Source organism: Wasmannia auropunctata, unplaced genomic scaffold (assembly GCF_000956235.1).
Source record: "Wasmannia auropunctata unplaced genomic scaffold, wasmannia.A_1.0 LD336046.1, whole genome shotgun sequence".
Taxonomy (NCBI): domain Eukaryota; kingdom Metazoa; phylum Arthropoda; class Insecta; order Hymenoptera; family Formicidae; genus Wasmannia; species Wasmannia auropunctata.
The window spans coordinates 305,810-329,396 of record NW_012026844.1 but is presented as its reverse complement, the minus strand read 5'-3'; the positions used below and the strand labels follow the sequence as shown (position 1 = coordinate 329,396).

At 46.0% G+C, this 23,587-nt stretch overlaps 1 protein-coding gene across 1 annotated transcript in view; it reads left to right on the top strand.

Moving 5' to 3' along the window:
* The window catches only part of LOC105451711 (iroquois-class homeodomain protein IRX-3), a 28,770-nt gene extending 10,744 nt beyond the window's left edge, over window positions 1-18,026 (top strand). The window contains exons 2-5 of the mRNA XM_011692329.1: window positions 687-1,181; window positions 4,079-4,191; window positions 15,387-15,691; window positions 15,926-18,026. Of these exons, the coding sequence (XP_011690631.1) occupies window positions 687-1,181; window positions 4,079-4,191; window positions 15,387-15,691; window positions 15,926-16,890 (1,878 nt within the window). The 3' untranslated portion in view covers window positions 16,891-18,026. The remainder of the gene's footprint in view (window positions 1-686; window positions 1,182-4,078; window positions 4,192-15,386; window positions 15,692-15,925) is intronic.
* The last annotated feature ends 5,561 nt before the right edge of the window (window positions 18,027-23,587 follow it).

Here is a 23,587-nt window from a genome sequence, read left to right as displayed (position 1 = left end):
GAAACGTAGTGGAAATACGGTATTTACCGTACACACGCATACGCGTTTGGCCATCGTGCGACAGTTGGCCCTCGAAACATCGGCGACGCATCGAGGACACGCATTAACGCGAGCTCTCTCTCTCGACGCCATAATGCGCATCGCGCATGGGTTTTTCGCCCCAGCACAATGCGTACGGGGGTTTCGACAATATGTTTGGGGCCACCGAAACGAGGCAATGGATGGATGGATGGCTGGCTGGGACAATCGCGGGGAGCGTCTCTCTACGGGGTAGGGGTGTTGCACAGGGGGTTTGTTTAGGTTCCCGGGCGCGAAAGGCACTCAACCCGCTAATCTATTTAGCCGTAGTGTTTGATATGGAATTAATGAGGCCCGCCGGCATTATGCCCAGAGCCCGTAGATTTTCGGTTTAGTCGTGGAAATAAAAGGAGGAGGGGAGGGCCTGATGGTTGCAGTTGCGTCGTTCACCTTTTCATATAACGGGGATCGCCTCTTACTATCCGCCAGCTGCAACACGTCGTAACATGTCGTCGATACTTCGAGATTTCGTAGCGATGATATATCTAATTCTTAACGAGGTGCATCTAATCTCGCGAGAAATTTAATTAAAAAAAAATCTCACGTATAAAATCAATTAATCAATTTAACTGAATACTGATTGAAGTTTTGCTATCTGTTGATTGCAGTGTCCTGTGACAGTGAACTCGTCGTTGGCGCCGTCCTCGGTCTCGCCTGCAACCGGTGCGATTCTCAGCGCGGGCGGCTCGTCCTTGGTCAGCAGCGTAGCCGCCAGTACGACGACGAATCATCCCCTGGACGTAGCTGGTCTGTCGCAAGCGAGGATGGCGGTGACGAGCGCGATCGTGAGACCGCCCGGCAGTCCCACTACCTCGGTTAGCCCGTCCCAGGGTCATCCACCGCCAACGGCCGGCGGTCCTACCGCGGCCAGGTGCTGCGATACCGGTCGGCCGATCTTTACGGATCCGCTGACGGGCCAGACCGTCTGCTCCTGCCAGTATGAACTGCTGGGTGGCTATCAGCGCCTAGGTGGCCTACCTACGGCCGCGCTCTCCATGTACAGCGCGCCGTACGCGGCCGCCGCCGCCGCGGCGGCGTCCGAGGGCATGGCCGCGTATTTTCCCAGCTTGGGCGCCGAGCAAGCACCCTTCTACTCGCCCACGGTAAGTCGATGTTATTGAACTACTGTATATGCGATAAAATAAAAGGGACCGAGGTGAAAGTTCGTGAAATCAAAATTCGACAGTTTTATGTTCGCCCTTTTTCTTTCCGTGACCGCGAGCGGAGGATTCTTTTTTTTCATTCTCTGTGAACTTTGTACATTATTCCCACTAAAATATATGACTTATAATCGTTCGCACGGTTCAACTGCGCCGCGCGCGATAAACTCGACATTAGCCTTTGAATCGGCTGTTGCAGTATTTCGTCGCAACGAAATACGATGTATACTTGGTTTCCAGAATTTCCTCACGGTGCGGCGAGTAGCGTATCGACAAGCCTGGGGGAAGAGATAATATCGATGCACGACCGGAGCAATTCGTGAAACAAAGGATATCGCGGATTTTACGATACTATCGATGATAACGTAACCCGGAAAGTCTGGATTTCTCATAGCCGTATTCCGTACAGAGCTAGCTGCATTTATTTCTTTTATTAAAGACGAAACAAGCAAATGTATTTTATGTTACGGTGCATTTTATGTAACTAGTCTCGTTTGTTCTTTATAATATGATTATTCTCAAGCGGAAATTCCGGTGTGATTCTAAACGATACGGACAGCCGAGATAATTATGCAATCAGTAATTTTCCATTACTTGACCGATTTTCTTGTCAACAGCAAAGCAACAAATTAATTTTGCTTGCGCATATCCAGTTGTATAATTAATATCATGCTATCGATAAAGTGTTCAGTTAGCTTTTAGAGGCTTTAAAATGAAACTAAATAAATATGTATATGCCGATTATTTGCGTAAGAGGTGAATAATTGTTTTATCTAAACGCAGCGTTATCGCACGATTATTCATAATCAAAGTATGATATCGCGTAAATTCTGTAAAGCAATTTGAAAATAAATCGTTAGATAACAATAATTCTTCATAATACATTTATAATCCTGTGCAAGTATTTTCGTAAATGTAGTGCATAAAAAGGTTCCTTTACACTCCGAGTAACAGTTTTACAACAATTCTGTTTCGATGTTTTCGGATTCTACTTGCATTCTTTCGAACGCTACTCGAACTCGGCGTAAGGTGCTAAAGGTTAATATCTGAACGCGAAGTCGAGACTCGAGACCATTGGAAGCTCGGGATGCGAGGTTTCTTCTCGCTGCGCTTCCGCGTTTCTGCGCACTACCGTCGATCTCATTGTCAGATCGTCGAGCGCTCAAACGCGACTCTCCAATATCGATAAATGCTTCGTGCGAGTCGGCAATAGTGGCGACGTTATATTCCGCCGTAAAATTTTTATCACGCGGATTAAATCCCAATACCGACGGACTTCTATATTTCTGTATCACCGGGCGCAGATTAAATTCTGATACGAATTTTTATATTCACGACTTCGATCGAATCCTCCAAAATGACGATGTTTATTTAGCGGATTAACGAAGTTTAGCGATCCGATTTTCCCGACGCGACGCAATTCGCGCCTTTCGCTTCCGCCACGCGCGTGCAGAAAAAAAAACGTTTCCACGTCGCCGCTCCCTTCCCGCGTGTCGCGATGTCGAGATGCCATCGCGATTGGATGACTGAGCGTTATTAATGCATAATCTAGAAGAAGCGCTTTGGTGTATTCGCCCATGCGTTGGACGAAGCGTTATCGGACCACACGCCGAGCGTGTACGAAGAAAATAGCGGCGAAGACGTGAATTTATGAATCCGTTCTGCCGTAACAGTAGGACACTGTCGCGCGTTGCCGAGCTGTCGTCACTAACAACGAGCTGCTATCGTCGCTCTTTATGATCGAGCTTAAGGGGCGCGAGTATATAGCGTAGCCTGCTCGTAACGAGGCAGCAGATTGTACAGGTCGCACACCGACTACGTGACGTCCCCGTGATATCCCCCCTGCATAAAGTCATTAAGTATCACTTTTTAACGAAAACGTTTATTTCCTGCCCCCGCTCTGCGGCAGTCACATTTACGTTGCTCATAGTAATTACCTGGGCCGCGGTTTCGTAGATTTACCTCACGTAATTCCTGTCGCAAACATCATTTCTCGGAATGTTCCGAATGTTATCGTGTAAAGACAGCTCGTTTATTTATTTTAGCTGTCATTTCGTGCGTATTTTAGATATCTAATCCAATAATAACGTATCTCGCATTAAAATATTACGTGTGATATATATGCGTAATATATTTTGTCAGAGAGAAGAGAGAGACAGAGAGAAAAAAAAGAAATAAAGAGTCTTTCACGAGCCTATTATATTCGCGCTAGATAAAATACGACAGAAATTTAATAGCAACCATCCTGTCGTATAAGCGAGGTCGTGGGTTAGAGAAGCAAACAAGAGAGCCACACACATCGATCCTAATTATTATTATCAGCGCTTTGCCAGCTATTCTTTCATCGTTTGATACATCGGAGATCGAGCCGAGCCCGTGCGGCCGATACGGGCTAATTGCGACGTTCGTTCCTAAAAATGGATCTCTCTCTCGAGCAATTAACCGCATTCTGCGCGATTTCATTTAAAAACCGTGATAACGAGTGACCGGGTTCGGCGAATGCATACATACGCGCGCCAATAATCGGAATAAATCCGTGGCGCGTGCAGATCAGCCTCTGCGATCGCATGGCCATTTGAAACGACTTGCGAAAATTATTGGTACGATCGATAATTAATACGCCTCACGCTTATTAATATTACCTTGAGAAAGCTGGATGGCATAAAACTGCTCAAACTTTCTCGACGTAAAACAATAATTGTCCTTTCGTACAGTAATTGTTCCTGCCAATGCCGTTAATTTGCCGATCATTATCTTTTACCTCGTTCCTTGTATCATTACGTTTTTTTTATTACAGAATTAAAATATTAAGATATTTATTTACTTACACGATGTTACAGGCCGCCGGTCTAGATCTCAAAGAAAATCTGGGCGCTGGAGCCGCAGCAGCGTGGCCTTATCCCTCGGTGTATCACCCTTACGATGCTGCTTTTGCGAGTTATCCCTTCAACGGGTAAGTCCTGTAAATATTTTCCGAATTATTCATTCCACGTATTACATGCGTTTAGCGCATGACGTCGATATCTACTACGTATACAGATTACAGATTCGAACACAAGGCAAAACAGCAGTCGTTTAATTAGATAACAAACTGCATCTCGATGCAAACATGCTAAACGATTTCTGATTATTGTTTTAAACGGGACTGTGCAATTGCCGAAAAATTGACCCGTTGACTTCTAGATAGCGTTTACAGAAAAGTCTGTTCGTATAAAGAGCGAAATAAATATCGCGCCACACTAGCTTTCATAGAAAGGTAAAAAATTCCCCGAAAGATCCCCGCGAGTGATAGGAAATGCCACGCTATAATTTTATTTATCTCCTCGGTGTTGAAACCTTACCAGCAGATGTGATGATAACTATGTTTTAGTGCCACTGAAACAATGTTATACAGAAAGAGTACTCCCGCTCTGTAGCAAGAGCGTAACGTTCTTTCGCAAACGCGAACGAATCTTAATTACCCTGTAATCTCCGCGATGCGCTACGTATTTTCAACGTCGACGCGCTTTAATGCTTTTTCCGTCGCAAGAAAGAGCGCGCGCGCGCGCGCGCGAAAGGCAGAGAGAGAGAGAGCGAGAGATCAGGTTGTACGTGGTCCTTTTCCTCTCTACAGTCGATACGCTGGTGCACGGACGGAGATAAGACGGCGAGAGAAACACATAAACATTCCAATAAATTAGCGCTCAAGTGACCCGGGACTGTCGCCACGGCGCTTTTTTTTTCGTGCACTCGGAATCGGTCGCGCGGTCGGCGAAAGGTCTCGTTTGATAAATTCAAGTTGGATCGCCGGGCATCGGGACAATGAAGATTAAAATTCGGAAAAGGCATCCGGGCGACCGCGATGTGACGGTACGCGACGGTTGCGGATAATTGACTCGAGATCATCCGAAAAATCGATAATTAGCTTAGCCGCATTTCCGGGGTCTCGCCTGTTTACGAATGCCACGGGTTGATTGTGGGGCCGATTCGAGAAATTCCAACCGTCGTAACGCTGCGCGTTTCATGTAAACGAAGAGCTCTGGTACCGTACACGATGACTGGTCGTATCTATGTAAATATGACCGATAATGTAAATTACTGTGTGTGTGCGCGTGTGTGTTGGATATTAGCCGATCCACGCTTGAAATACCCCTGCGTGAATATCACCGTTTGTTCACTTTTGATGATCGTAGCAAATACGGACCTCGATCGCTAATGAGATTTAATTTTTAAGGAAAGAATGTTTGAGTCGCCCCGGTGCAGTCTGTGAAATTTTATTGCGGTCAGAGAGCGTATCTCTGTTTATCTCTGTACATATAACTATATGTCTATATGTCTAACGGTGCAGATGCGTGTCAACAAATTTGATAAAGATGCAATTCCTAATGCTCTTTTACGTCAATGCCGTTGATCGAGGCGCTCGATATCCCGCTGCTTCCCGGGAAAATATAAATATATAATAAGTGGTCACGTATTTCGCCACGACGCGAGTGACGGGCGGGAGAGACGTTCCTCTAAAGGCGAAGCAGCGAGCCTTGGTTGACAACAGCGATCAACGCGTGGAATCTATACTGCCGTGCGTGACGCACTTCCGGCGACGGCTGTTTCGTATGCAAGGAAGCGATCGGGTAATACAGCTTGCTTAGCATCCATTCGCTCTAGTCGTGGCCGGGCGACCGAGGTCCTTCTTTGCGGGGACCCACACCGCGCTGGGGTCCGCGGGCACCGCGCCGCACCGGAACTATACACGCGCGAGTGCTACGGACTGTCAACGGGCGACAAAGACGCGGCAGCGCGCGGCGAAGCAATCGTAGCTGCACCTGCGTCGCAGCCAGCTCGTGGATGCGAAGACACGGAATGGCAATTGAAGCCCGTCCCCCTTTCGAAATAAAAAAAAATTTCAATTTATCTCTTATCAGATTCTCGGAGGAGACATGGAGGATTGTCCAAAGAATAAACCGATTCTTTGTTCCCTCTCGTGGAATTACGCTTATTTAGTTAATGCGCGTCTGTGCTCGGAAAGTTTTCATGCGCATCGACGACACGCCCTGTTCTCGCGTTTCCTTCGCGTTTCGAGCCGAACGGATTTACACGTCGAACGTGAAAGCTTTCCTTGACTCGTATATAAAGCACGTTATATATTCAGTCCTTTATAGAATTGTATGCACGCGATATCTTTTAACATCGTGCCACGTAAGTGAATTTAAAAGATGCTTACATTGATGTTTAGGAAGGTATAGCGCGCTCGTTATTGACGTATCTTATCATTAAAATGAATGGAATGTTACTTGTTCTTGCAGTAAGCGGAAGCGAAAACTGACTTTGAAGCTTAACACTCATTTATTCATTCTTCTGCGTGCGTTACCAACTTATACCACATAGTATATATATATATATATATATATATATATATATAGGTATATATATATTATAAGATTTTCTTGTATAACTTCTTAGCATGCAACTTTCCCTTCATATCTCATGTTGTGTCTCAAGCGCAAGGAATTACTGTATCTTGCAACATGTTATTAAATGAAATGCGTATCTCTTTTATATATAGAATTAATTATTCTCCACTATTATTACTTGAAATGAAACCTACAGCCAGGTTATTTTTATTGGTGGACACATGATATACAGATAGCATGACAAGATGTACAGATAGCTATATCATTACTTTACAACTATAAATTTCATTGCGGAACAATTATTATTATCCTCGTCAGTGACGGCGAGGGAGAGTATCGTGCGAAACGTGGCGGAGAATTTCGGTAACGCCCGGCCCCGGAACTATCGCTTAAATCGGTACCGGGAGGTGCGAAGGATCTGGCGCATTATGCGCGAGCGTGCGCGACGACCACTTAACATGAGCATACAAAAAGCCAATAATGCAGCGTTGGCATGCACGGCCGCAAGGTCTCGGGATCGTGCGGGTTAACGGTCTCGTCTTTCCGGCGGATTGGCCCTGCTTCCGGAGACATATAGGGTAGACAATAAGAAAGCGGCGAAGCAGCAGGCCCCTCTGTGCCGTATGGGCAGGCCCCGCTTACGTCGTCTCGCGCGCTCCTATGTCCGGCATATCGTCGCGAGCGATCGCCGATACGTAGTATTATTAAGCGTGTCCGTACAACGACACCGATGTGTCGGCACGCGCTTCGAGTCTCGTACGAGTATCTCGAGGCACGGCACGTGAATCCTAATGTACGTACGTATAGTCATCAGATATGAGCGAGCGCTATTATCGATGGAGAAAAGAGGATTCTTCGAAGAACCATATTTGTCTGTTGCGTGAAATCGAATACAATACGTGCTTCTCGAAAAAGCAACTTTCGAAGTCTACCTAAATTCGTCGGCGACGGAATAATAACTGAGCGCAAAAAGATAAGTTTGCGATTCCATCTTCCTTCGACGATCTCCAACAGGGAGGGTTAACGCTTCGCGGCCGAAGGATACTCGTCAACGTAGAGGTTTAACGTTATCATTTGGAAATTAGAGCCTCAACGGCAGTGTCCTCTGCACAACGCCGATAGGACTCGAAATATTTCGCGGCTAATGAGACGAGGCGGGGCTGGGTATCCCGCACCCTTTGGTGCCCCGCCCGTGAGATACGTCTCGCGTGGATGATGTACGGCCGTTTAATGACCCGGTTTCGGTCCCGGGGGACGGTTTTTGCCCGGTCGGTAAGGGTTGAGGGGAAACGTGCACGGCGGAAAAGTCAGCGACACTCGTTTTTCGTTAGACGGAGGGGTCGCGAGGCCCGCGCGCGCAGCTTCGTTCCTTCGACAACATGCGGATGACAGCGATTCGTCGAACCGCGTGACAGGCAGCCCGCGGAATGCACGCCGCTCTTTCCCCATTAGGCTTAATGGACGTAGATTAGTCCTGCCCCGGCTATGTATGCGCATCAGGATTTAATGACTTGGCCGCACCCCTCTACCCGATATCGCTGACTTCTCTCAACATTACCGAGCAGACGTTACCAAGAAATAGCGTATTGCTGCATTGATTGCAAGCGTGGAGCGAAAGAGCGTTCTTGAGCGACTTTACCAATTTCAGAAAAATGTCAAAGATGAGATTCGACGTGAGACCGCCAATACGGTGAAGACGGAAAGCCGTTTCGGTTAAACGAAATGAATAATTCATGAAAGAGTATATGTCTCGATTAAGAGGTACAGGAATATCAAGCGAAAGAGCCGTCGACGTGGTAAATCATAAGTTTAGTGTGTGATAAATTATTTCATTTTACATTTTATTCTATGGAACGTTTCCTAAACCCACGGTCTGCCAAGATAATAATCTTTCCTCTGCTCGATTTTATTTTACAGAAGCACTTGTTAAACAGCGCGCTTCGTCAGGTCGGCAATCTGGTAAACAGGAAAACGAATACCCGGCAGTACGGGCTAATTAGTAATTAAGCGATCGCCGATCCGTTACTCTCGGCCGACAATCTTTCTGCAAAACACACAGGAAGCGTGCTTCCATAAATTTCGTAAGTTCAACGATAACGGTCGAGAAGCGCGGAGCAATAATTCCGGCTCGCGATAATTCAGCGTGACTTTAATCACGGACGACGGAGTTAGAGTGCGTTTTGCGGACGGATTTAAGCGATCGTGTGACAAAGTAGCGCACCGTGTATCATTTTGTATAAACTCGGTGATATTCGCCGGGACAGCCGGAGCTTGAGTAAGAGAAAGAGAGGGAGAGAGATAGACAGAGAGCAAGATTGTATAATCTCCGTACGTGGCGGGATGCATCGCGACACGTGTACACACACACGTCGACACGCGGTCGGAGAGAGAGAGAGAGAGAGAGAGAGAGAGAAAGAGAGAGAGAGAGAGTGAGTGATCCTTCGCCGCCAGCGAGACGCACACATATCCGGCGAAGTTTACGATCGATCTGTCACACCGCGACCAACTGGTAATAAAGTTGGATGCGGAACAACCGACTGTCACACCGCGGTGACAAAACTTCCTCCTCCCGGGCGAGGAGGCGAAGCGAAGCGAGGCGTGGCGACGCGAGGACGCGCTTCTAAGCGCTTCTAAGAGCTTAACGTGACGACATCGGGTACCACACTAGACGCTCGTGTCGTGTAAACTGCGGGAGTGAAAACCATGGCCAATGCGCCGTCTCCTCTCCCGCCGGCCGACTGTAACTCGACACTAATAATCGGTCGACTCTCTCTCATTCCGCACGTCGTTCTGTTCCTGTCGTCTCCGCCGCGCCGCGCCGCGCGCGCTTTCGCATCTCGTATATCGTGGTCTCTAGTCAACGCAAATATTTATACGCTCCAAGTATCAAAAGCACGTTTCCGAGTCGAATTAGAATTCCATTCCCGCGAACAGTTCTCATTCACGTTCGTTCTCATCCACAAAATCCTGTCTTCCGATCTCTTTCTTTTCAACTCTATGCGGCTGATTTTACAAGTATAATACCGAAATACACATTATTGAAATCGTGGAATCGCCCGGAATCAGTGCGATGAAATGTATATATTAGTCTTCGACGATCAGCTACAATTCAATGCAACTTAAATCGATTTAGGCCACGCAAGTACTCGGTGTAATAATATTATTATAGACCTTGATGAGCGGTCTGATAATATTGTTGGAATAATCCGTTAATCATAATACATTTATAATCATAAATCTCTTACAAGTAAAAATTTTTTTACAAAAGCATTTCATATTTAATGAGCTATGCAACTCGTTAAAAATTTTTTAAATAAATGGAATTTGAAGGCCTTTAATACAATATCTGCAAATATAACGCTCGTTTTTTCTTCCCTCCGTAAACCTTCCAGTCCATTCTCGTATTTTCAACCTGTCTCATGCGGACTCGCAAGGTCACCGTCATGGAAAGCGGGCGGATCAAAGGGTCCGCAAACCAGTCTAGCCGCGGACCCGCGGCTGATTAAACTCAGGCGCGACCACAAATGACAGGGACAGTGGTGGTGCGCAAGCGAGCGGACGCGGGCGGGCGGACGGACTTTGGGACAAACTGGATGGAAAGATGCGCGCGAATGCGCGCAACCCTCGTGCGTGCTCACGGTCGTGTCGCGAAAAGATGGCGTCTACCACTGAAATGGCCGCAGTAACGCGCTGATAAAACATAAGGCATGACGCCCGTATCTGAAAAGGAGCGTCTGGGCGCGGAGGGCCCGGCAGTGAGGGAGCAGGGCGGAGGACGAAGTTAGATATCATCCCTAGTTACGGCCGGTGACGAGGGGCGGAGTCATGCCAACCGCACACCTGCCCCGGAGGTGAACTACCCTTGGTCACCCCCGGGGCGCTCTCCCCCCTCTCCATTTCCACCCTCTCCGAAGGCTACATCTTGATGAACGCGTTTACGCTAACCGGTCGACGGGAAAAGGGCGAAAGAAATGGCCGTTCGGTTGGCTTTTAATGGTCGACTCGATTCCCGTAGTCGCTCTCTTGAAAACGCTAGCTGGACCTTTGCGGAACTCGAAGCTTCATCGTGGAAGCGCGCGGAGAACCGGTTGTTATCTACGAGAAATATACATTCGCGATAGCGGTCCATTCCTCGGAGGATGTCAACCGCGAATGCGTAGTCGTTCGGTTTGACGGATAAGTCGTTCAGATGGAAAAATATATCAACCGTCGCGCAGTACATCGGCGAAATATGCGAGTATGCAAATTGTGATCCTCCACAAATTTGTAGAGAGTCCGATCGAGAGCAGTAGTGATGTTTCATATATCTGGGCACTGTCGTGATAATCGATACGTGTATTAATTTAAGACGAAGGTTACAGTTATCTCGCCAGAAGTCCATACTGACGAAGTGTAAAGCAGTTTACATCAAGGGAAATGTGTTGTGCATATCAGCGATAATACTTTTACGACTTGCATTAATCAAAGTGCCTTGCGGGATTAAATCAGCACCTCGTACATTGGGTTAGCATGCTTGAAACATTGTACGGTGGGCGCTTAATGATAATATATACGCATCGTTACGCGTTTGTATTTAAATTCACTTTACGTTTGCTCGAGCCAATACACCCGTACTTCTTCAAACCGCTTGGCTAACAGCGATTTTATGGAACGACTTTTCATTCCTGTCAAATGAAGTTTGTCCATTTACGCACTTATTAATAAGTACCGTTTGTCTTCAATGTTTTCGTTTCATTTACTTTTAAAAATTAATAATATAAAGATATTAAAAAAATTATCTTTTCAGTTTGTTTTTCAATATTTATAGTTAGTAGTTCTTGTATAGAAATTAGAAACTAAATTTTTATGGTCACGATGTACTGCTGAATCTTTAAAGAAAGTTGCGTCACCTACATCGGGAATACCTTCGGGATATGGCCTGCAATGAGATCGGAAGTGACATTGTCGAAAGTATTTCTTCCGATAAAGATTTGCCTTCGAGATGTATAACGGGAGCATAGATTTTTCTGAAACACAGCGAAAGATTGTGTCGAGGAGGCAACTTTTGTAAGGATCAGAAAATCTAAATTTTTATAGTTACAATCGGTAATGAGTTTTTCGTCAAACGACGAACGGTATTACAAGATGGAAATGGCGTAGGATAGAACACGAGGCGCGGTCCGATTAGCAATCACCATGGAAACAAGCACTTGATGCGATCAGTTGTGAAGAGCGCGAGAGGAGAGGAGGATGCGCGCGATGCCGCGCATACGTATGCGTATCAACGCACACCTATGCGCATTTGCATATATATTTATATATTTCCGGCAAATGCACAGAGCTCGTCTATATTCTACCGGTCCACCGCATATATATATATATATATATATATATATATATATATATAAACATACAGCTGTCGTATATTTAAAGCGGTTGACGATGGCGATAGCGATGGTTGGTGGCGGTGATGATACTGGAGGAAGCGGCTGTACGGGAGATAGATTGGGAGAATCGCTCGGCACGAAGCGGAGGAGGAGGGATCGGGAAGGGACGTAGGGGAAAGAGTAACGGGGAGTGGAACCGTTGATGCTGCGAGCCAAGAAAAGAGACGGAAAACAGGCTCGGTACATGCAGGATGGAGGAAACAGAGAGGTAGAGACGGAGCGGAGGAGTGGCAGGGAGGCGGAATCGGGAGAAAGCAGCGGCACCAGCAGTTGCCGCTCTCGGGGCGGCTGGCTGTTATCATGAGAAACAAGCTTCCACTCTGATTTTTTAATCCGATCCGCGCCCCCTGCCACCGGCTGAATTTTAAAATAACTGCAGAACGCCATTTGCTCCTCGCAAACAGACCGGGGTTAAGCCATCCCCCCGCCGCCACCGCCACCGCCACCGCCGCCGTTGCCGCCGCCGTCCTGCTGTCTCCTCTTGGCTCTTTTCTGTCTTCTTCGCACTTTTCCTGCCCTCGTTCTATCGATGTCGGTCCACCTCGTGCGTCCTTCGCCTCTCTTCGGCTCGCTACTCGCTCAAACCACCCTTCGCCTCTGTTCTCCCGACGAGCGGAGGCAGTACGCGCGTCTCCGACCCTCCGCGTCTGCGACCTGGACCCGAGCGGATAGGACGAGGAATACGTAGCGGTAGGATAGGATAGGTCGAAGAACGAGGAAACAGAGAGATGTATATCAAGGCGTGCGCGCGCGCGCGTGGCATGAAAGCGTCTGATGCCAAATTGAAATGTTTAGCGCTTCGTTTCAGCTGCTTCAAATCCCGCATGCGGGGCGCCCCGGAATCGGAGCGAGACAAATAGAAGCGGGAAAAGTGCGATAGGTAGATAGCGAGAGGAAGGGTAGAGGGAGATAGGGAGGTGGCGAACGGAGGAAGGAGGGTGACAACGAAGATAGAGGAGCGAGAAATGCCGTGTGTAGGCCTGCCTCCGGGAGAAGGGTAGATAAGTGACAGTTTTATTAATTTCCCATCTCCCGTCGCCACTTCCACGCTCACCACCCCTATATCCAACCTATCCAACGCCACGCAACACCGGGGACGTCAGTCGCGCGTCCATACACGCCTTCCCACCCTCGCCCCGTCGTCGGATACGTCTCGGGGTGTGCGAAGGCGAAAATAAAGCTCAATAATGGCGACGCGCCGTGACGGGGCCACCGCCGGAGCCCAGAAGGTGGCGAAGATGCCGGTTGGGGATTTGAATCAACGATATCTCGTCGTTCAGCGGTATTTTTATGAGAAAGGCTTTTCACGCCCAGAGTCCGTATGGAGGACTTTTGTTTGCTTTGCAACTGTTTGTGCGCTGAAAATATTTCATAACATAACATTGAACATAAGATTTATTAACTCGTAACTTTTTGTAATAAGACTTTTTTTTATGTATTATAATTCTCAATAAAGCTATGTCAGCTCATTCACATTCGCGACAGAGTTCAGTAACGATAATCGTTAATGATGAATACGATTAAGAAAAACGATTTCCGATTAGATCGGCGATTTCGTATAAAATCTCTCGGGACACCGGAAGCTTTGGATCGCGACATTTCGACCAGATCGTACACGCGAAGAAAAAAACTGCGAAAGAAAACGAGAGATGAATAGAAAAAAATAAAATAAAATTCCACGAGAAGCAGAGAAAGAAAAAAAGACGGGGAATGAAAAGAAAAAACGAAGAGAAAGTACCCCGTGAGCCCTAGCCGGTCGCTCTGGTGGTGGAAAATTTAATTTCGATCCCGTCGATTCAGCAGTTATACCGAAGTTTAATCTTTGATAAGGGTTAGTCTTTTAGTAATGGGATCCCAGAGGGTCGGTCGCTCCGATCCGACAGAGTGAGGCGGAAGGCAAGAAGGAGGTTGCTTGCTCTCCTCTTCTTTCCCTCCCCTCCCTCCCTCCTTCCCTCCCCTCTACTCTCTTTCCTCTGGCCATGGATGGAAGGAAAGAGCTTAAACCGTTAGATAGAGATCTGCTCTCAGGATGAAAGTAGTACCTACCCGCTTATATCGCTCTTCAAACCGAGCAGGACTCGGACTTTTATACCGACATTGGGGAAGGCATAACGAGCCCCGCGATGGGATAAGTTTTTCGACGCGAGCTTCCGCGGAGGATCTGCTATCCTCCCTTTCTCTTCCCTCCCCCCCCCTCTCCGGGCGCTGGTTTTCTCGGGGCGGCGTCTCGTTTATTTTCGCTCACTCGCGTATAAAGTATCATGTCCCGTGTATGCGTCTATCCGGGTCACGTGTCTCTCTCGAACGAAAACGCGTCCGCGGCGTAGAACTTAATCCTCGACTGGTCTGGCGAGGCCCAGGGACCGTTTCGAAGCCTACCAGACCAGTTACGGGATAATAAACGCATGACTTAGCCCGCAAGTTCTGCATCTGCGCTCGCGATTGCGAGGCGCAAGTTGTTATTGAGAATATAAACAAGCAATGGGTCTTTCATACACGCACACACACACACACACACACGCACGCACGCACACACGCACTCTCTCTCTCTCTCTCTCTCTCTCTCTCTCTCTCTCTCTCTCTCTCTCGCCGCTGAATCCCCATCATTATTTCTTTGTTAGCTCGCACTTTTTGCATATATCGCCTACGAAAATATTTTCTACAGGATACATGTTTAGAAATTGGCGCGGCTGAGTATGGCGTATTGTAATCGCCGCGAATAGAAAACTCCGCGCTCGCCAGGCCAATAGTATACCTATCGACGAGCAAAGCGATGAAGTGCGGAGTGTAAAAATAGGGCCGCTCGTCCTATCAAATTTAAAGCGAGACCGTTGATCTCGCTCGACGAAATTGTTTATAGCTCCCGATCTTCTAAAAGATTTTTAACAACTATTTTGCAGTTTTGCTTTAGAACAAAGGTATTATCGAAAATAAAGAATCTTCTAGAAGAAATTAAAAACGGGGCGCTCAGAGCCGTTGATCGCAGTATTACTTAGTAGCATCATCGTTCGATTCTTTTTCGAATCTTTAACCGTAACGTTCGGTTCTTTGCAAATCACAAATTCTGAATTTACATATATATTCGCGGTTTGAACTGTTTGAACCGTCGCAATAATATACATATACATATTTATCAATCGCAATCAAATATCTTCATTGAACGGGATTGAATTATATACGAACTAAATTCAAGCTAAATTGGTATTTTTTTATCCGCTCATCTCTCTTCTGTTATTTATTTTACGTTTCACGACAATACAAGAGAGAGTAATTCAACGATTGTTATATGTGGGGATTACTTTGCATATAATTTTTTTCACTTTAATTTGTTATAGCTATGGCATGGATCTGAATGGTGCGAGGCGGAAAAACGCGACACGGGAAACAACGAGCACGCTAAAAGCGTGGTTGAACGAGCACAAGAAGAATCCGTATCCCACGAAAGGCGAAAAGATCATGCTGGCTATTATTACCAAGATGACACTGACACAAGTGTCGACGTGGTTCGCGAACGCGCGGAGGCGTTTGAAAAAAGAAAATAAAATGACGTGGGAGCCAAGAAACCGCGTTGAAGACGAAGATAACAATAACGAAGACGATGATAGTGGAAGGAAGAGCGTTGACGAGAAAGATCGGCTAGGTGAGTCCCGTTTTCTTTAATAATTTCTTAATTTTAATTACATTATTTATGATCATCGATGTATCAATCTCTCATGCCTATCAATATTATACTATAGTACTACAGTTATCATATTCCTGCAGATTCTTTTACTTAAATTGTTAAATAAATTCAAAGCTTTTTAAGAAATTGAAAATTTGAACCGGAGCCGCATTATTCCGAATTACGACACTCGACTTTTTCTTCTCGGTTCAGATTCGAAAGACTCAGGTACAGGTTCCAGCGAGGACGGCGAACGACCGGCGCACCGTTTGGACCTACTGCATGGCGGCAATGGTGGATCGGCGGGCGTTCAAGGTAGGACTGAGAGTGAGTGGAGCGAGTCGCGAGCGGATAGCGGCCCAGACAGTCCGGAATGCCTGTATGATCAGAGGGAGCCGAGGCATCCGCTGCAGCTGCAGCATCCGGCGTATCTCACCCCGAATCACGGTCGGCTATTGCGTCATCCCTCGCCGGAGAGCACGTCACCAGGTAGTCAGCACCATCATCTGCCGCCCAGCACTAGCGCGCCGTCCACGGGCAGCGCGGTGACGACGAAGCCGCGGATCTGGTCGCTGGCGGACATGGCGAGCAAGGACGGCGATCAGCAGAATACGAATGCAGCTACGATGACGGGTCTTACGTCACCTTACAGTGGAACGGGCGGAGGCGGAGGTGGTATTGGCGGCGGTGGTGGAGGTGGCGGCGGCACTGTAGGAGGCAAGCTCGTAAGCCCCTTGGCCAGTCGATTGCCACCTCATCATCCCCTCCATCCGATACATCCGGGCACGCAGTTTGTAAGACCGCATCCGGACTTCTACAGAAACTTGTACGGCGCGTCTCATCTCGGCTCCGGTGACATATCCCTGCTGGAGACGTATTCGAGGACTCTGGGTGGACTGGGCGGCGTGATACCGCCATCCACGGCCCCGAGCATACTTACGTCCTCGTCCTCGTCGATCTCCGCCGCCGGTAACGTGAAACCTTTCTCGATCAACGGCGGCAGCGGCGCGGCCGGCGGTACCACCGCCGGGTCGACCGTTTTACTGACCACCGCGTCCTCCGGCCTATCGCCGTCGTCGTCGTCGACGGCGTCGTCGGGCGGGTCCGATCAGTCGCCCCATCCGGCGGGCGGCGGTCTCCCCGCGACTCAGGAACTCAAGTCTCCCGGACGGGTGTGACTCGACGTAGCGACCGATCGCTAAAGAGACGTTTTATCGCGAGCGCGCGCTGTGCATCGGCGGGCGTTTTGTGTGGTGTGGCTGACAATAATCAGAGACTACAACCTTGTAATTAGTGTACAGTATAAAACGGGAGATGATGAGATGTACTGCCCCAACCCGCTCCTCGTTCCTAGTCTTTTTTCTTTTTTCTTCTTTTTCAATGTCCTCGTTAATGTTCCTTTTATCTCTCATCCCTTTCCCCTCTTCGCCCTCCTCCCGACTTTTGACCGTTTATTTTCCGTATCCAATTACTCTCGATAAAAAGGGGAAACTCGTAGTACCGACTACCCATAGTGGCTCTATCGCGGTATAACCGTACAACAACTAGCGCGTCAACTCGACAGTACTATTATACACATATAAATATTATAAATATCTAAAAGATATACGATAATATAATATTATTTATGCGTTTGTAAATAGTAGAGAAAGGCCCAGTAGAAAAATCGTCCGGCCAGTGTATGTATTGTATGTAGAGTAGACACTATATTACTAGCCTACCTGAGATCATAATTCATATTAATGACGATTATTATTATTATGATTATTATGATTATTATTATGATTGTTATTGCAATGTTTATAATATTATCGATTCACGTCGACTCGGTCGAGCATGACGAGGTATGGGTCGTTAGTCGCGGCGACAGATTGCGAGGGATCGTCGGAGTGTATAGAGATTCCTCGGAGGTCAGCCCTGGTTCCTCTTCTTGTAAGTATCTCCTATCTTATTTATTTTGCTAAAAATAATTGGCTCGTGATAATTTTTCGCAAGAACGCGGATAAGGGCTGCCGAATCGCGAATCGATGCGCTTTCATCGATTCGCCGATGTGTCGTCGCTCGCAATCTGCTGCGAACACAATTTCGTCGCGTCCCGTCGTCGTTGCGTAGAAAAGGAAACGTTCTAAGTTACACGAAGGTGAAGCCACGGGCACCAAACGGCTGTCAACATATCATGTCATGTCGAGAGTGAACGATCGCCATCACCTTTTAGTCATTCGTGTCCAAAATTTCACGCGAACTCGCTGATGTCACTGACATGTGACATCAACGCAGACTGTGTCCTTTCGCAATAAACGAATCATTACGGAAAGCAAACGAGTTATTATTCCTGACCTAGCTCTCCGCCAACTGTGCAATAAAATATTTATATGTATTGATGCATACCAAGTGTTTATCATTCTCTCTTTACATAAGTCTTTAAAAGTTTATTTTAAATTTTTAATTTATTTTTTTCGTATAAAATTATCGTCTTTTCGATTATATTGCCAATTTGGAGACACTCCATATATGTGTCGAACGACTTGATAATCGAATACAATTCAGTATTCTCGGGCATACGCCGCTTTTCCGAGTCGGGTAACATGTTGATTATTATGCCATTCGAGTCGAGGGCCTAATCGTGCATCGTGTGCAATTCAGTAGAGACAATACATACACGAGGAGGCTTCTAGTCGACGTAGGGGATCCTTTCAGAACGGTGAATGAATATGAAACGTTCTCATTCTCGGAACTGGGACGGCCCGGGATGTACTTATAAAAATGCAAAGCGACCGACTTCTGGGTGGTTGCTGGACAAGCCTGGTTATTAGTAAACATTTAAATCGACAATTCCTATAGCTATGCGGACAGCGGGGAACGTCGCTTTCGTCTCGTTCTCTACCTTCCTCCTCTCTTTCTCCACCTTTCTCCGGCGCTCTCTCCTTCCCTCTCGCTCTTTCCACAGAGTTAGAGAAGAGAAGGACGATGGGGGCTACCGCGTTCGCGGTTTACGGTAGAGGAAACAAGAAATCAACTCGCGGGACCACCCGCTACGGCCTGGGGTGCACCAAGCCGTAGATCCCAAGGAGGTCCATGCCGTCTTCATGAATCAACTCGTTTCTGAATCGGCATAAACCTTCAAAGAGTTGCGCAGCGCTCCTCCCCGTCCGCCAGATTCAAAGTTATGTGAGTATCGATGTCCCCTCGTATTCTCGGCTTCAGCCGGTGGTCTGTATACGAGCGCACGGTATTCTTCGAAAGTGCACTGAAGATTAGAAATGAAGAAAAATTGTTACAAATGATAAAAATGCGTAATAGATGCCGGGAGAATATTCAATATTAAAATTACGATCGAGATAAATGAATTAGCCTTATAATTTTTCTATTTGATAGAATTTCGCATAATTTATAAATAATAAAATCTTAAGTATAAATTTTAGACATAAACAAATAAAAGGAAATGTGAATGCATAATTAGTTAACTGTCTCGATAACGAGAAGTTTACGTTTTAGAATTGGCAAGCTGTGTCGTGGCGCGTCGCAAAATTTTCTAAATAAAGTTTAAATCGTGTAATAAAGCCGTTTTATGTTACTATAAAGATATCGATGAGTAAAAATGTCGATGCGTGAGAGGCGAAGGTAACATTATATAGGTAGCTAGTACCCGTCGCAGATAAACCGAGCCATTATTGCCCAGTATACAACGGTTCAATTCTGAAGATGATCATGGCTAAGGGAGACAAGGTTATCTGTCGTCTGGATGATGTATCTTATAATGGCGCGCAGACGAACGATAATCGGCTACTTTATTCCACAAATGCATACGGATGTTATATGGTCACTTTTAGTGTTATAGCATTTCCACGGTGCAATAACGAGGAAATAACGACCTTTTTCATTCGTCCGTCCGTTCTCCCCTTAGCAGTAACACTTAGAGAGCCTTCAATGCTCAAGAAACACTGAGATATCGCCTATCATACGTGAACTATGACGTACTACAGCTGCTTAATTTTATTCCGATATTTTATCAATCCTTGCAAAAATTTATCATTAAAAGTAAAACCGGAGAAGAACAATGAGCAAAAGAATGAAATCGCGACAGAAATATATTCCAATTTTTACGCGGTTGTTTACGTGTAAATAAAATAAGTAGCTCGCAATCGCGACATAAATCCACGATTAAGCCTTAATCGCGACACAGATAATTCGCAATTTATCCGCGTTCTTTCAGGCACCGCTTTCCCATTTGCCATTCGCGCGTGTAATTTCGCGAACGAAGCTTTATGGCACTTACAACTTTTCGCGCGTGTAACTTCACCGTTGCACCGTCACGGTTAATAAAAATTAACAGTAGTTTGCCATGTATACAGCCGGCTTACTTAGGTGGCCGTGCAATTTTTCGTCTCCAAGAATCGTTGCTGTATGGCGACGTCGCCGGTCACGACGTGAATTCTCCCGAAGGACGCGGTAAATCGCGTCACTTGGCTAATTCTATCCGCAACAGGATCCACATACATTTTATTCGAAGAGAGAGAGAGAAAGAAAGAAAAAGCGAGAGAAAGATCGTAAATGGATACAGATGCCCACCGCGGTTACTCGTAAGGACTTCGTTTTTTCAAGAGGGGCAGACGATAAACTCAACTAAACTGCGTTCTGCGGCGATGCTTTATTGGCTTTTATCGAGTTTTAAGCAGCGAATTCCTTTATGGAAACGCCATTAATTTTACGATGCGGGCATATTTAGCCCACAGCTTCTCATAAAATCATACTTTGGTCGCGATAAAGTTAAAACATTGGTGGGGACTCTGTTAGAGCAAAGTTGGCATCGTAAAAATACAATAGAGGGAAAGATTAAGTAGTTACGCGATTTTACACACACACACATACACACACACACACATACACACATACATACATACATACATATATAAACATTATTATAATGTAATATATATTATTTTTAATAAATGTATAAGTCATAATAATTATTCTGCTATACAAATTTCACTTAACCTGCCTTTAAAAAAATTTAATTAAAAGGAATTTAATTAAATTTTTATATATAAATAAATATGAATTAGTAAAAATTTAAATAATTAAAAAGATGGCAAAAGATAACACATATGTAACTATTTAATTAACTACCATAATCTATTCAAATTTCAAAACAATTAGCTTTATCGAAATTTTAAGTTTCATATCGTAATCTTATCTGCTGATGACGCATTCCTACTACATTTTATAAATAAAATTTCATTACGCAATATATTGTATACAATATATTCGTGTGTTACACGCAATCGCAATATCATTATACATATAAATTCACTTTATTAATGAAATCTTTTTATATATAATAATCATCGCAGATGCGAATAATCCGCAATATACTGTAAATGAAATTTCATTTGATGCAAAATAATATTCTTTACGAGAACACGAGAATCTTTTTATATCGAATAATACAATAATAAATAAAGGGAGCTTCATTTAACCAGACAATCTGTAAAACAGATACGTGACACGTTCTTTTTCTGGCGCACCGCCACGCAAGTGCGTCCCGCGTTGTCGAAAGGTAGCGTATCAGTGTAGGTGGTGAATAATGAATGGCAACGTCGAGACAACTTGCTGGACCAGCGTCGACGACGTGGATCAGGTCGGCGGTGTATATACGACCGGGGTTAGGAGGCGCAGTTACAGCACGAGTTCCGGGTGAAACGACATGAAAAATTAACGGGTCCGCGTTTTGACATTGCGTCAAACTTTCGTTGTACAGCGTGATAGATTGTTCTACGGATGGTAGATTATTCCGTACGGCCGTCTGCAAGCAAGAGAAGGAGAGAAAAAGCGAGAGAGAAAGCGAGCGTGTGGAGTCGGCGGGCGAAAGATGGTTTTGGATTTCTCGGCTAACGACCGCGCGACGGACAAATTCGAATTTTACGAGGGATACCTCACGGCGCGGGAAGTATTGTCAGCTGCCCGTCGAGTTTCGGTGAATGGAATCGTGGTCCAGGCCGTTGTTGGACAAGTATTTTTCATGAGATTTATCACTGCGCCAGAAGAATATATAAAAGTTATCTCGGCCAGCTGGATTGAAATATACAATAATATTTTATCTTTCATACTTATGCTTTTACAAGTATACATGCGGTATGTGATAATCTCACAGTAATAGTAACCTAATATTAATTGCCACCAGCCGAACATTAACGTCGTGCGTTTAAATCTTTCAAAATTCCGTATTTTCAAAAAGAGCATAATATGGGAATCATAAATGCCATGATCAGGTCGAAGTGGCGACTAATCTTCGTGAAAGCGCGAAGTTTTTCTGTCGGGGGGAAAAAGAAATGTGCTGTAAATGTTTCTCGCAAGAAGACTATAATTTCCCGCTTGCGGTAAAATCCCTCGGCAGTTCGTAATCCTTTTCCACTTTAACGCGTATCCGGGCGTGCGACGCATCGCGCAATCGTGTTGCAATGCGGTGCCAACGAGGACAGAGGGAACAGAGAGGCACACGGCACGTGGATGCGCACATCGCGATATTTCATTCGGCGTACGATCCCGCGAATTCGCGTTCTCAAAGACTTCAAAGGGACCTCTGCGCGTTACCGGATGTCCGGCTGCTTGCGACACCGTACTCGCTTTGTGCGCCGGCCCACCGGGAAGAGAAGAGGAGGAGAGGAGGAGAAAGGGACCATGGACGCTAGAGAAGAACGAGGAGAATCGAAGAGAGAAGAGGAGAGAGGACAGGAGCTAGAAGAAGAGAAGAAGTTCCCAGCGTGGTACTCGAATTCGTCCGTTGCTTGTCGGCTGGCAAGTACGACGTAAGTCACCTACTAAACTAGCGGGCTAAGTAAAGGGGGAGGTGCATAATTCACCGCTAGTTAATTGGCGAGCATTTTCACGCCAGCCGCCGGTCTGTCAAAGCAACTACGATCTGTAGCGCGGCGAGACGGTGAATGTACCATCGTGAAAGACCGAAGAGGAGCGACGATGACGTGGGGTGCTGCTTTTCTCTATAGAACACGAAAGAAACGGAGAAAAGATGAGGAGAAAGACGGAGCGCGCGTATCATCACCAACGCCATCGAGAACGCGTGCTACGAAATCCTCGGTCCTGTTTGTCTCTCTTTCTCTCTCTTCTTCTTCTCTCTCGGTCGCGTTGGTCGTCCCTGCTTATAAATACTGCATCTCTTGCAAGGAAAAGAATAAAAGAACGAATCGGAGGATGGTAGAAGAGAAAGAGCAGGGGATTGGAGGAGAAGGTAAAAAAAACTACTTCTGGCAGTCGACAACTGCGACAGACGACGCTGCGCGGCACGAAAACGAGGAGGACGCTTCGCGGCGCTTCGTTAGGAGAGACGCGGCGATATGACTTATTTAATCGCCCGAGATGAACGTTAATGTTCTTCCACGAGGCGCGCTTGCGAATGTTTGGGGGATTACGCGCGTCGCGTCGACGGGGCGTTGGCCGCGCGATTTACGAGGGTCGTAAGTAACGCGCGATACGTTTCACAGTGATGAGGAAGCGCGATCGGAGCATAACTCGAAAATGTAGAAGTTAGATCGCACTAAATGTTTCTTCATCATTCCTATCAAAGATAAAGATCCGAAATGTATTTGCCACGTTATGCAAATAACAATCAATAGTTATATATCTCAAGGATCTTAAGATTGTCAATCGGCAATATCATTGCTTTATAGATGTAATATCGTTTTGAAAAGAAGAAAGTGAGTCATTGGGATTTTCTCAATAATTACCTTAAGGATCATAAGTTGTCAATCGGCAATATCATTGCATAATAGATGTAATATCGTTTGGAAAATAAAGGAGAAAAGGAGCCATTGGAACTTTTTTAACATTTTCTCAATCTGTTTTTCAAGCTCTATCGAA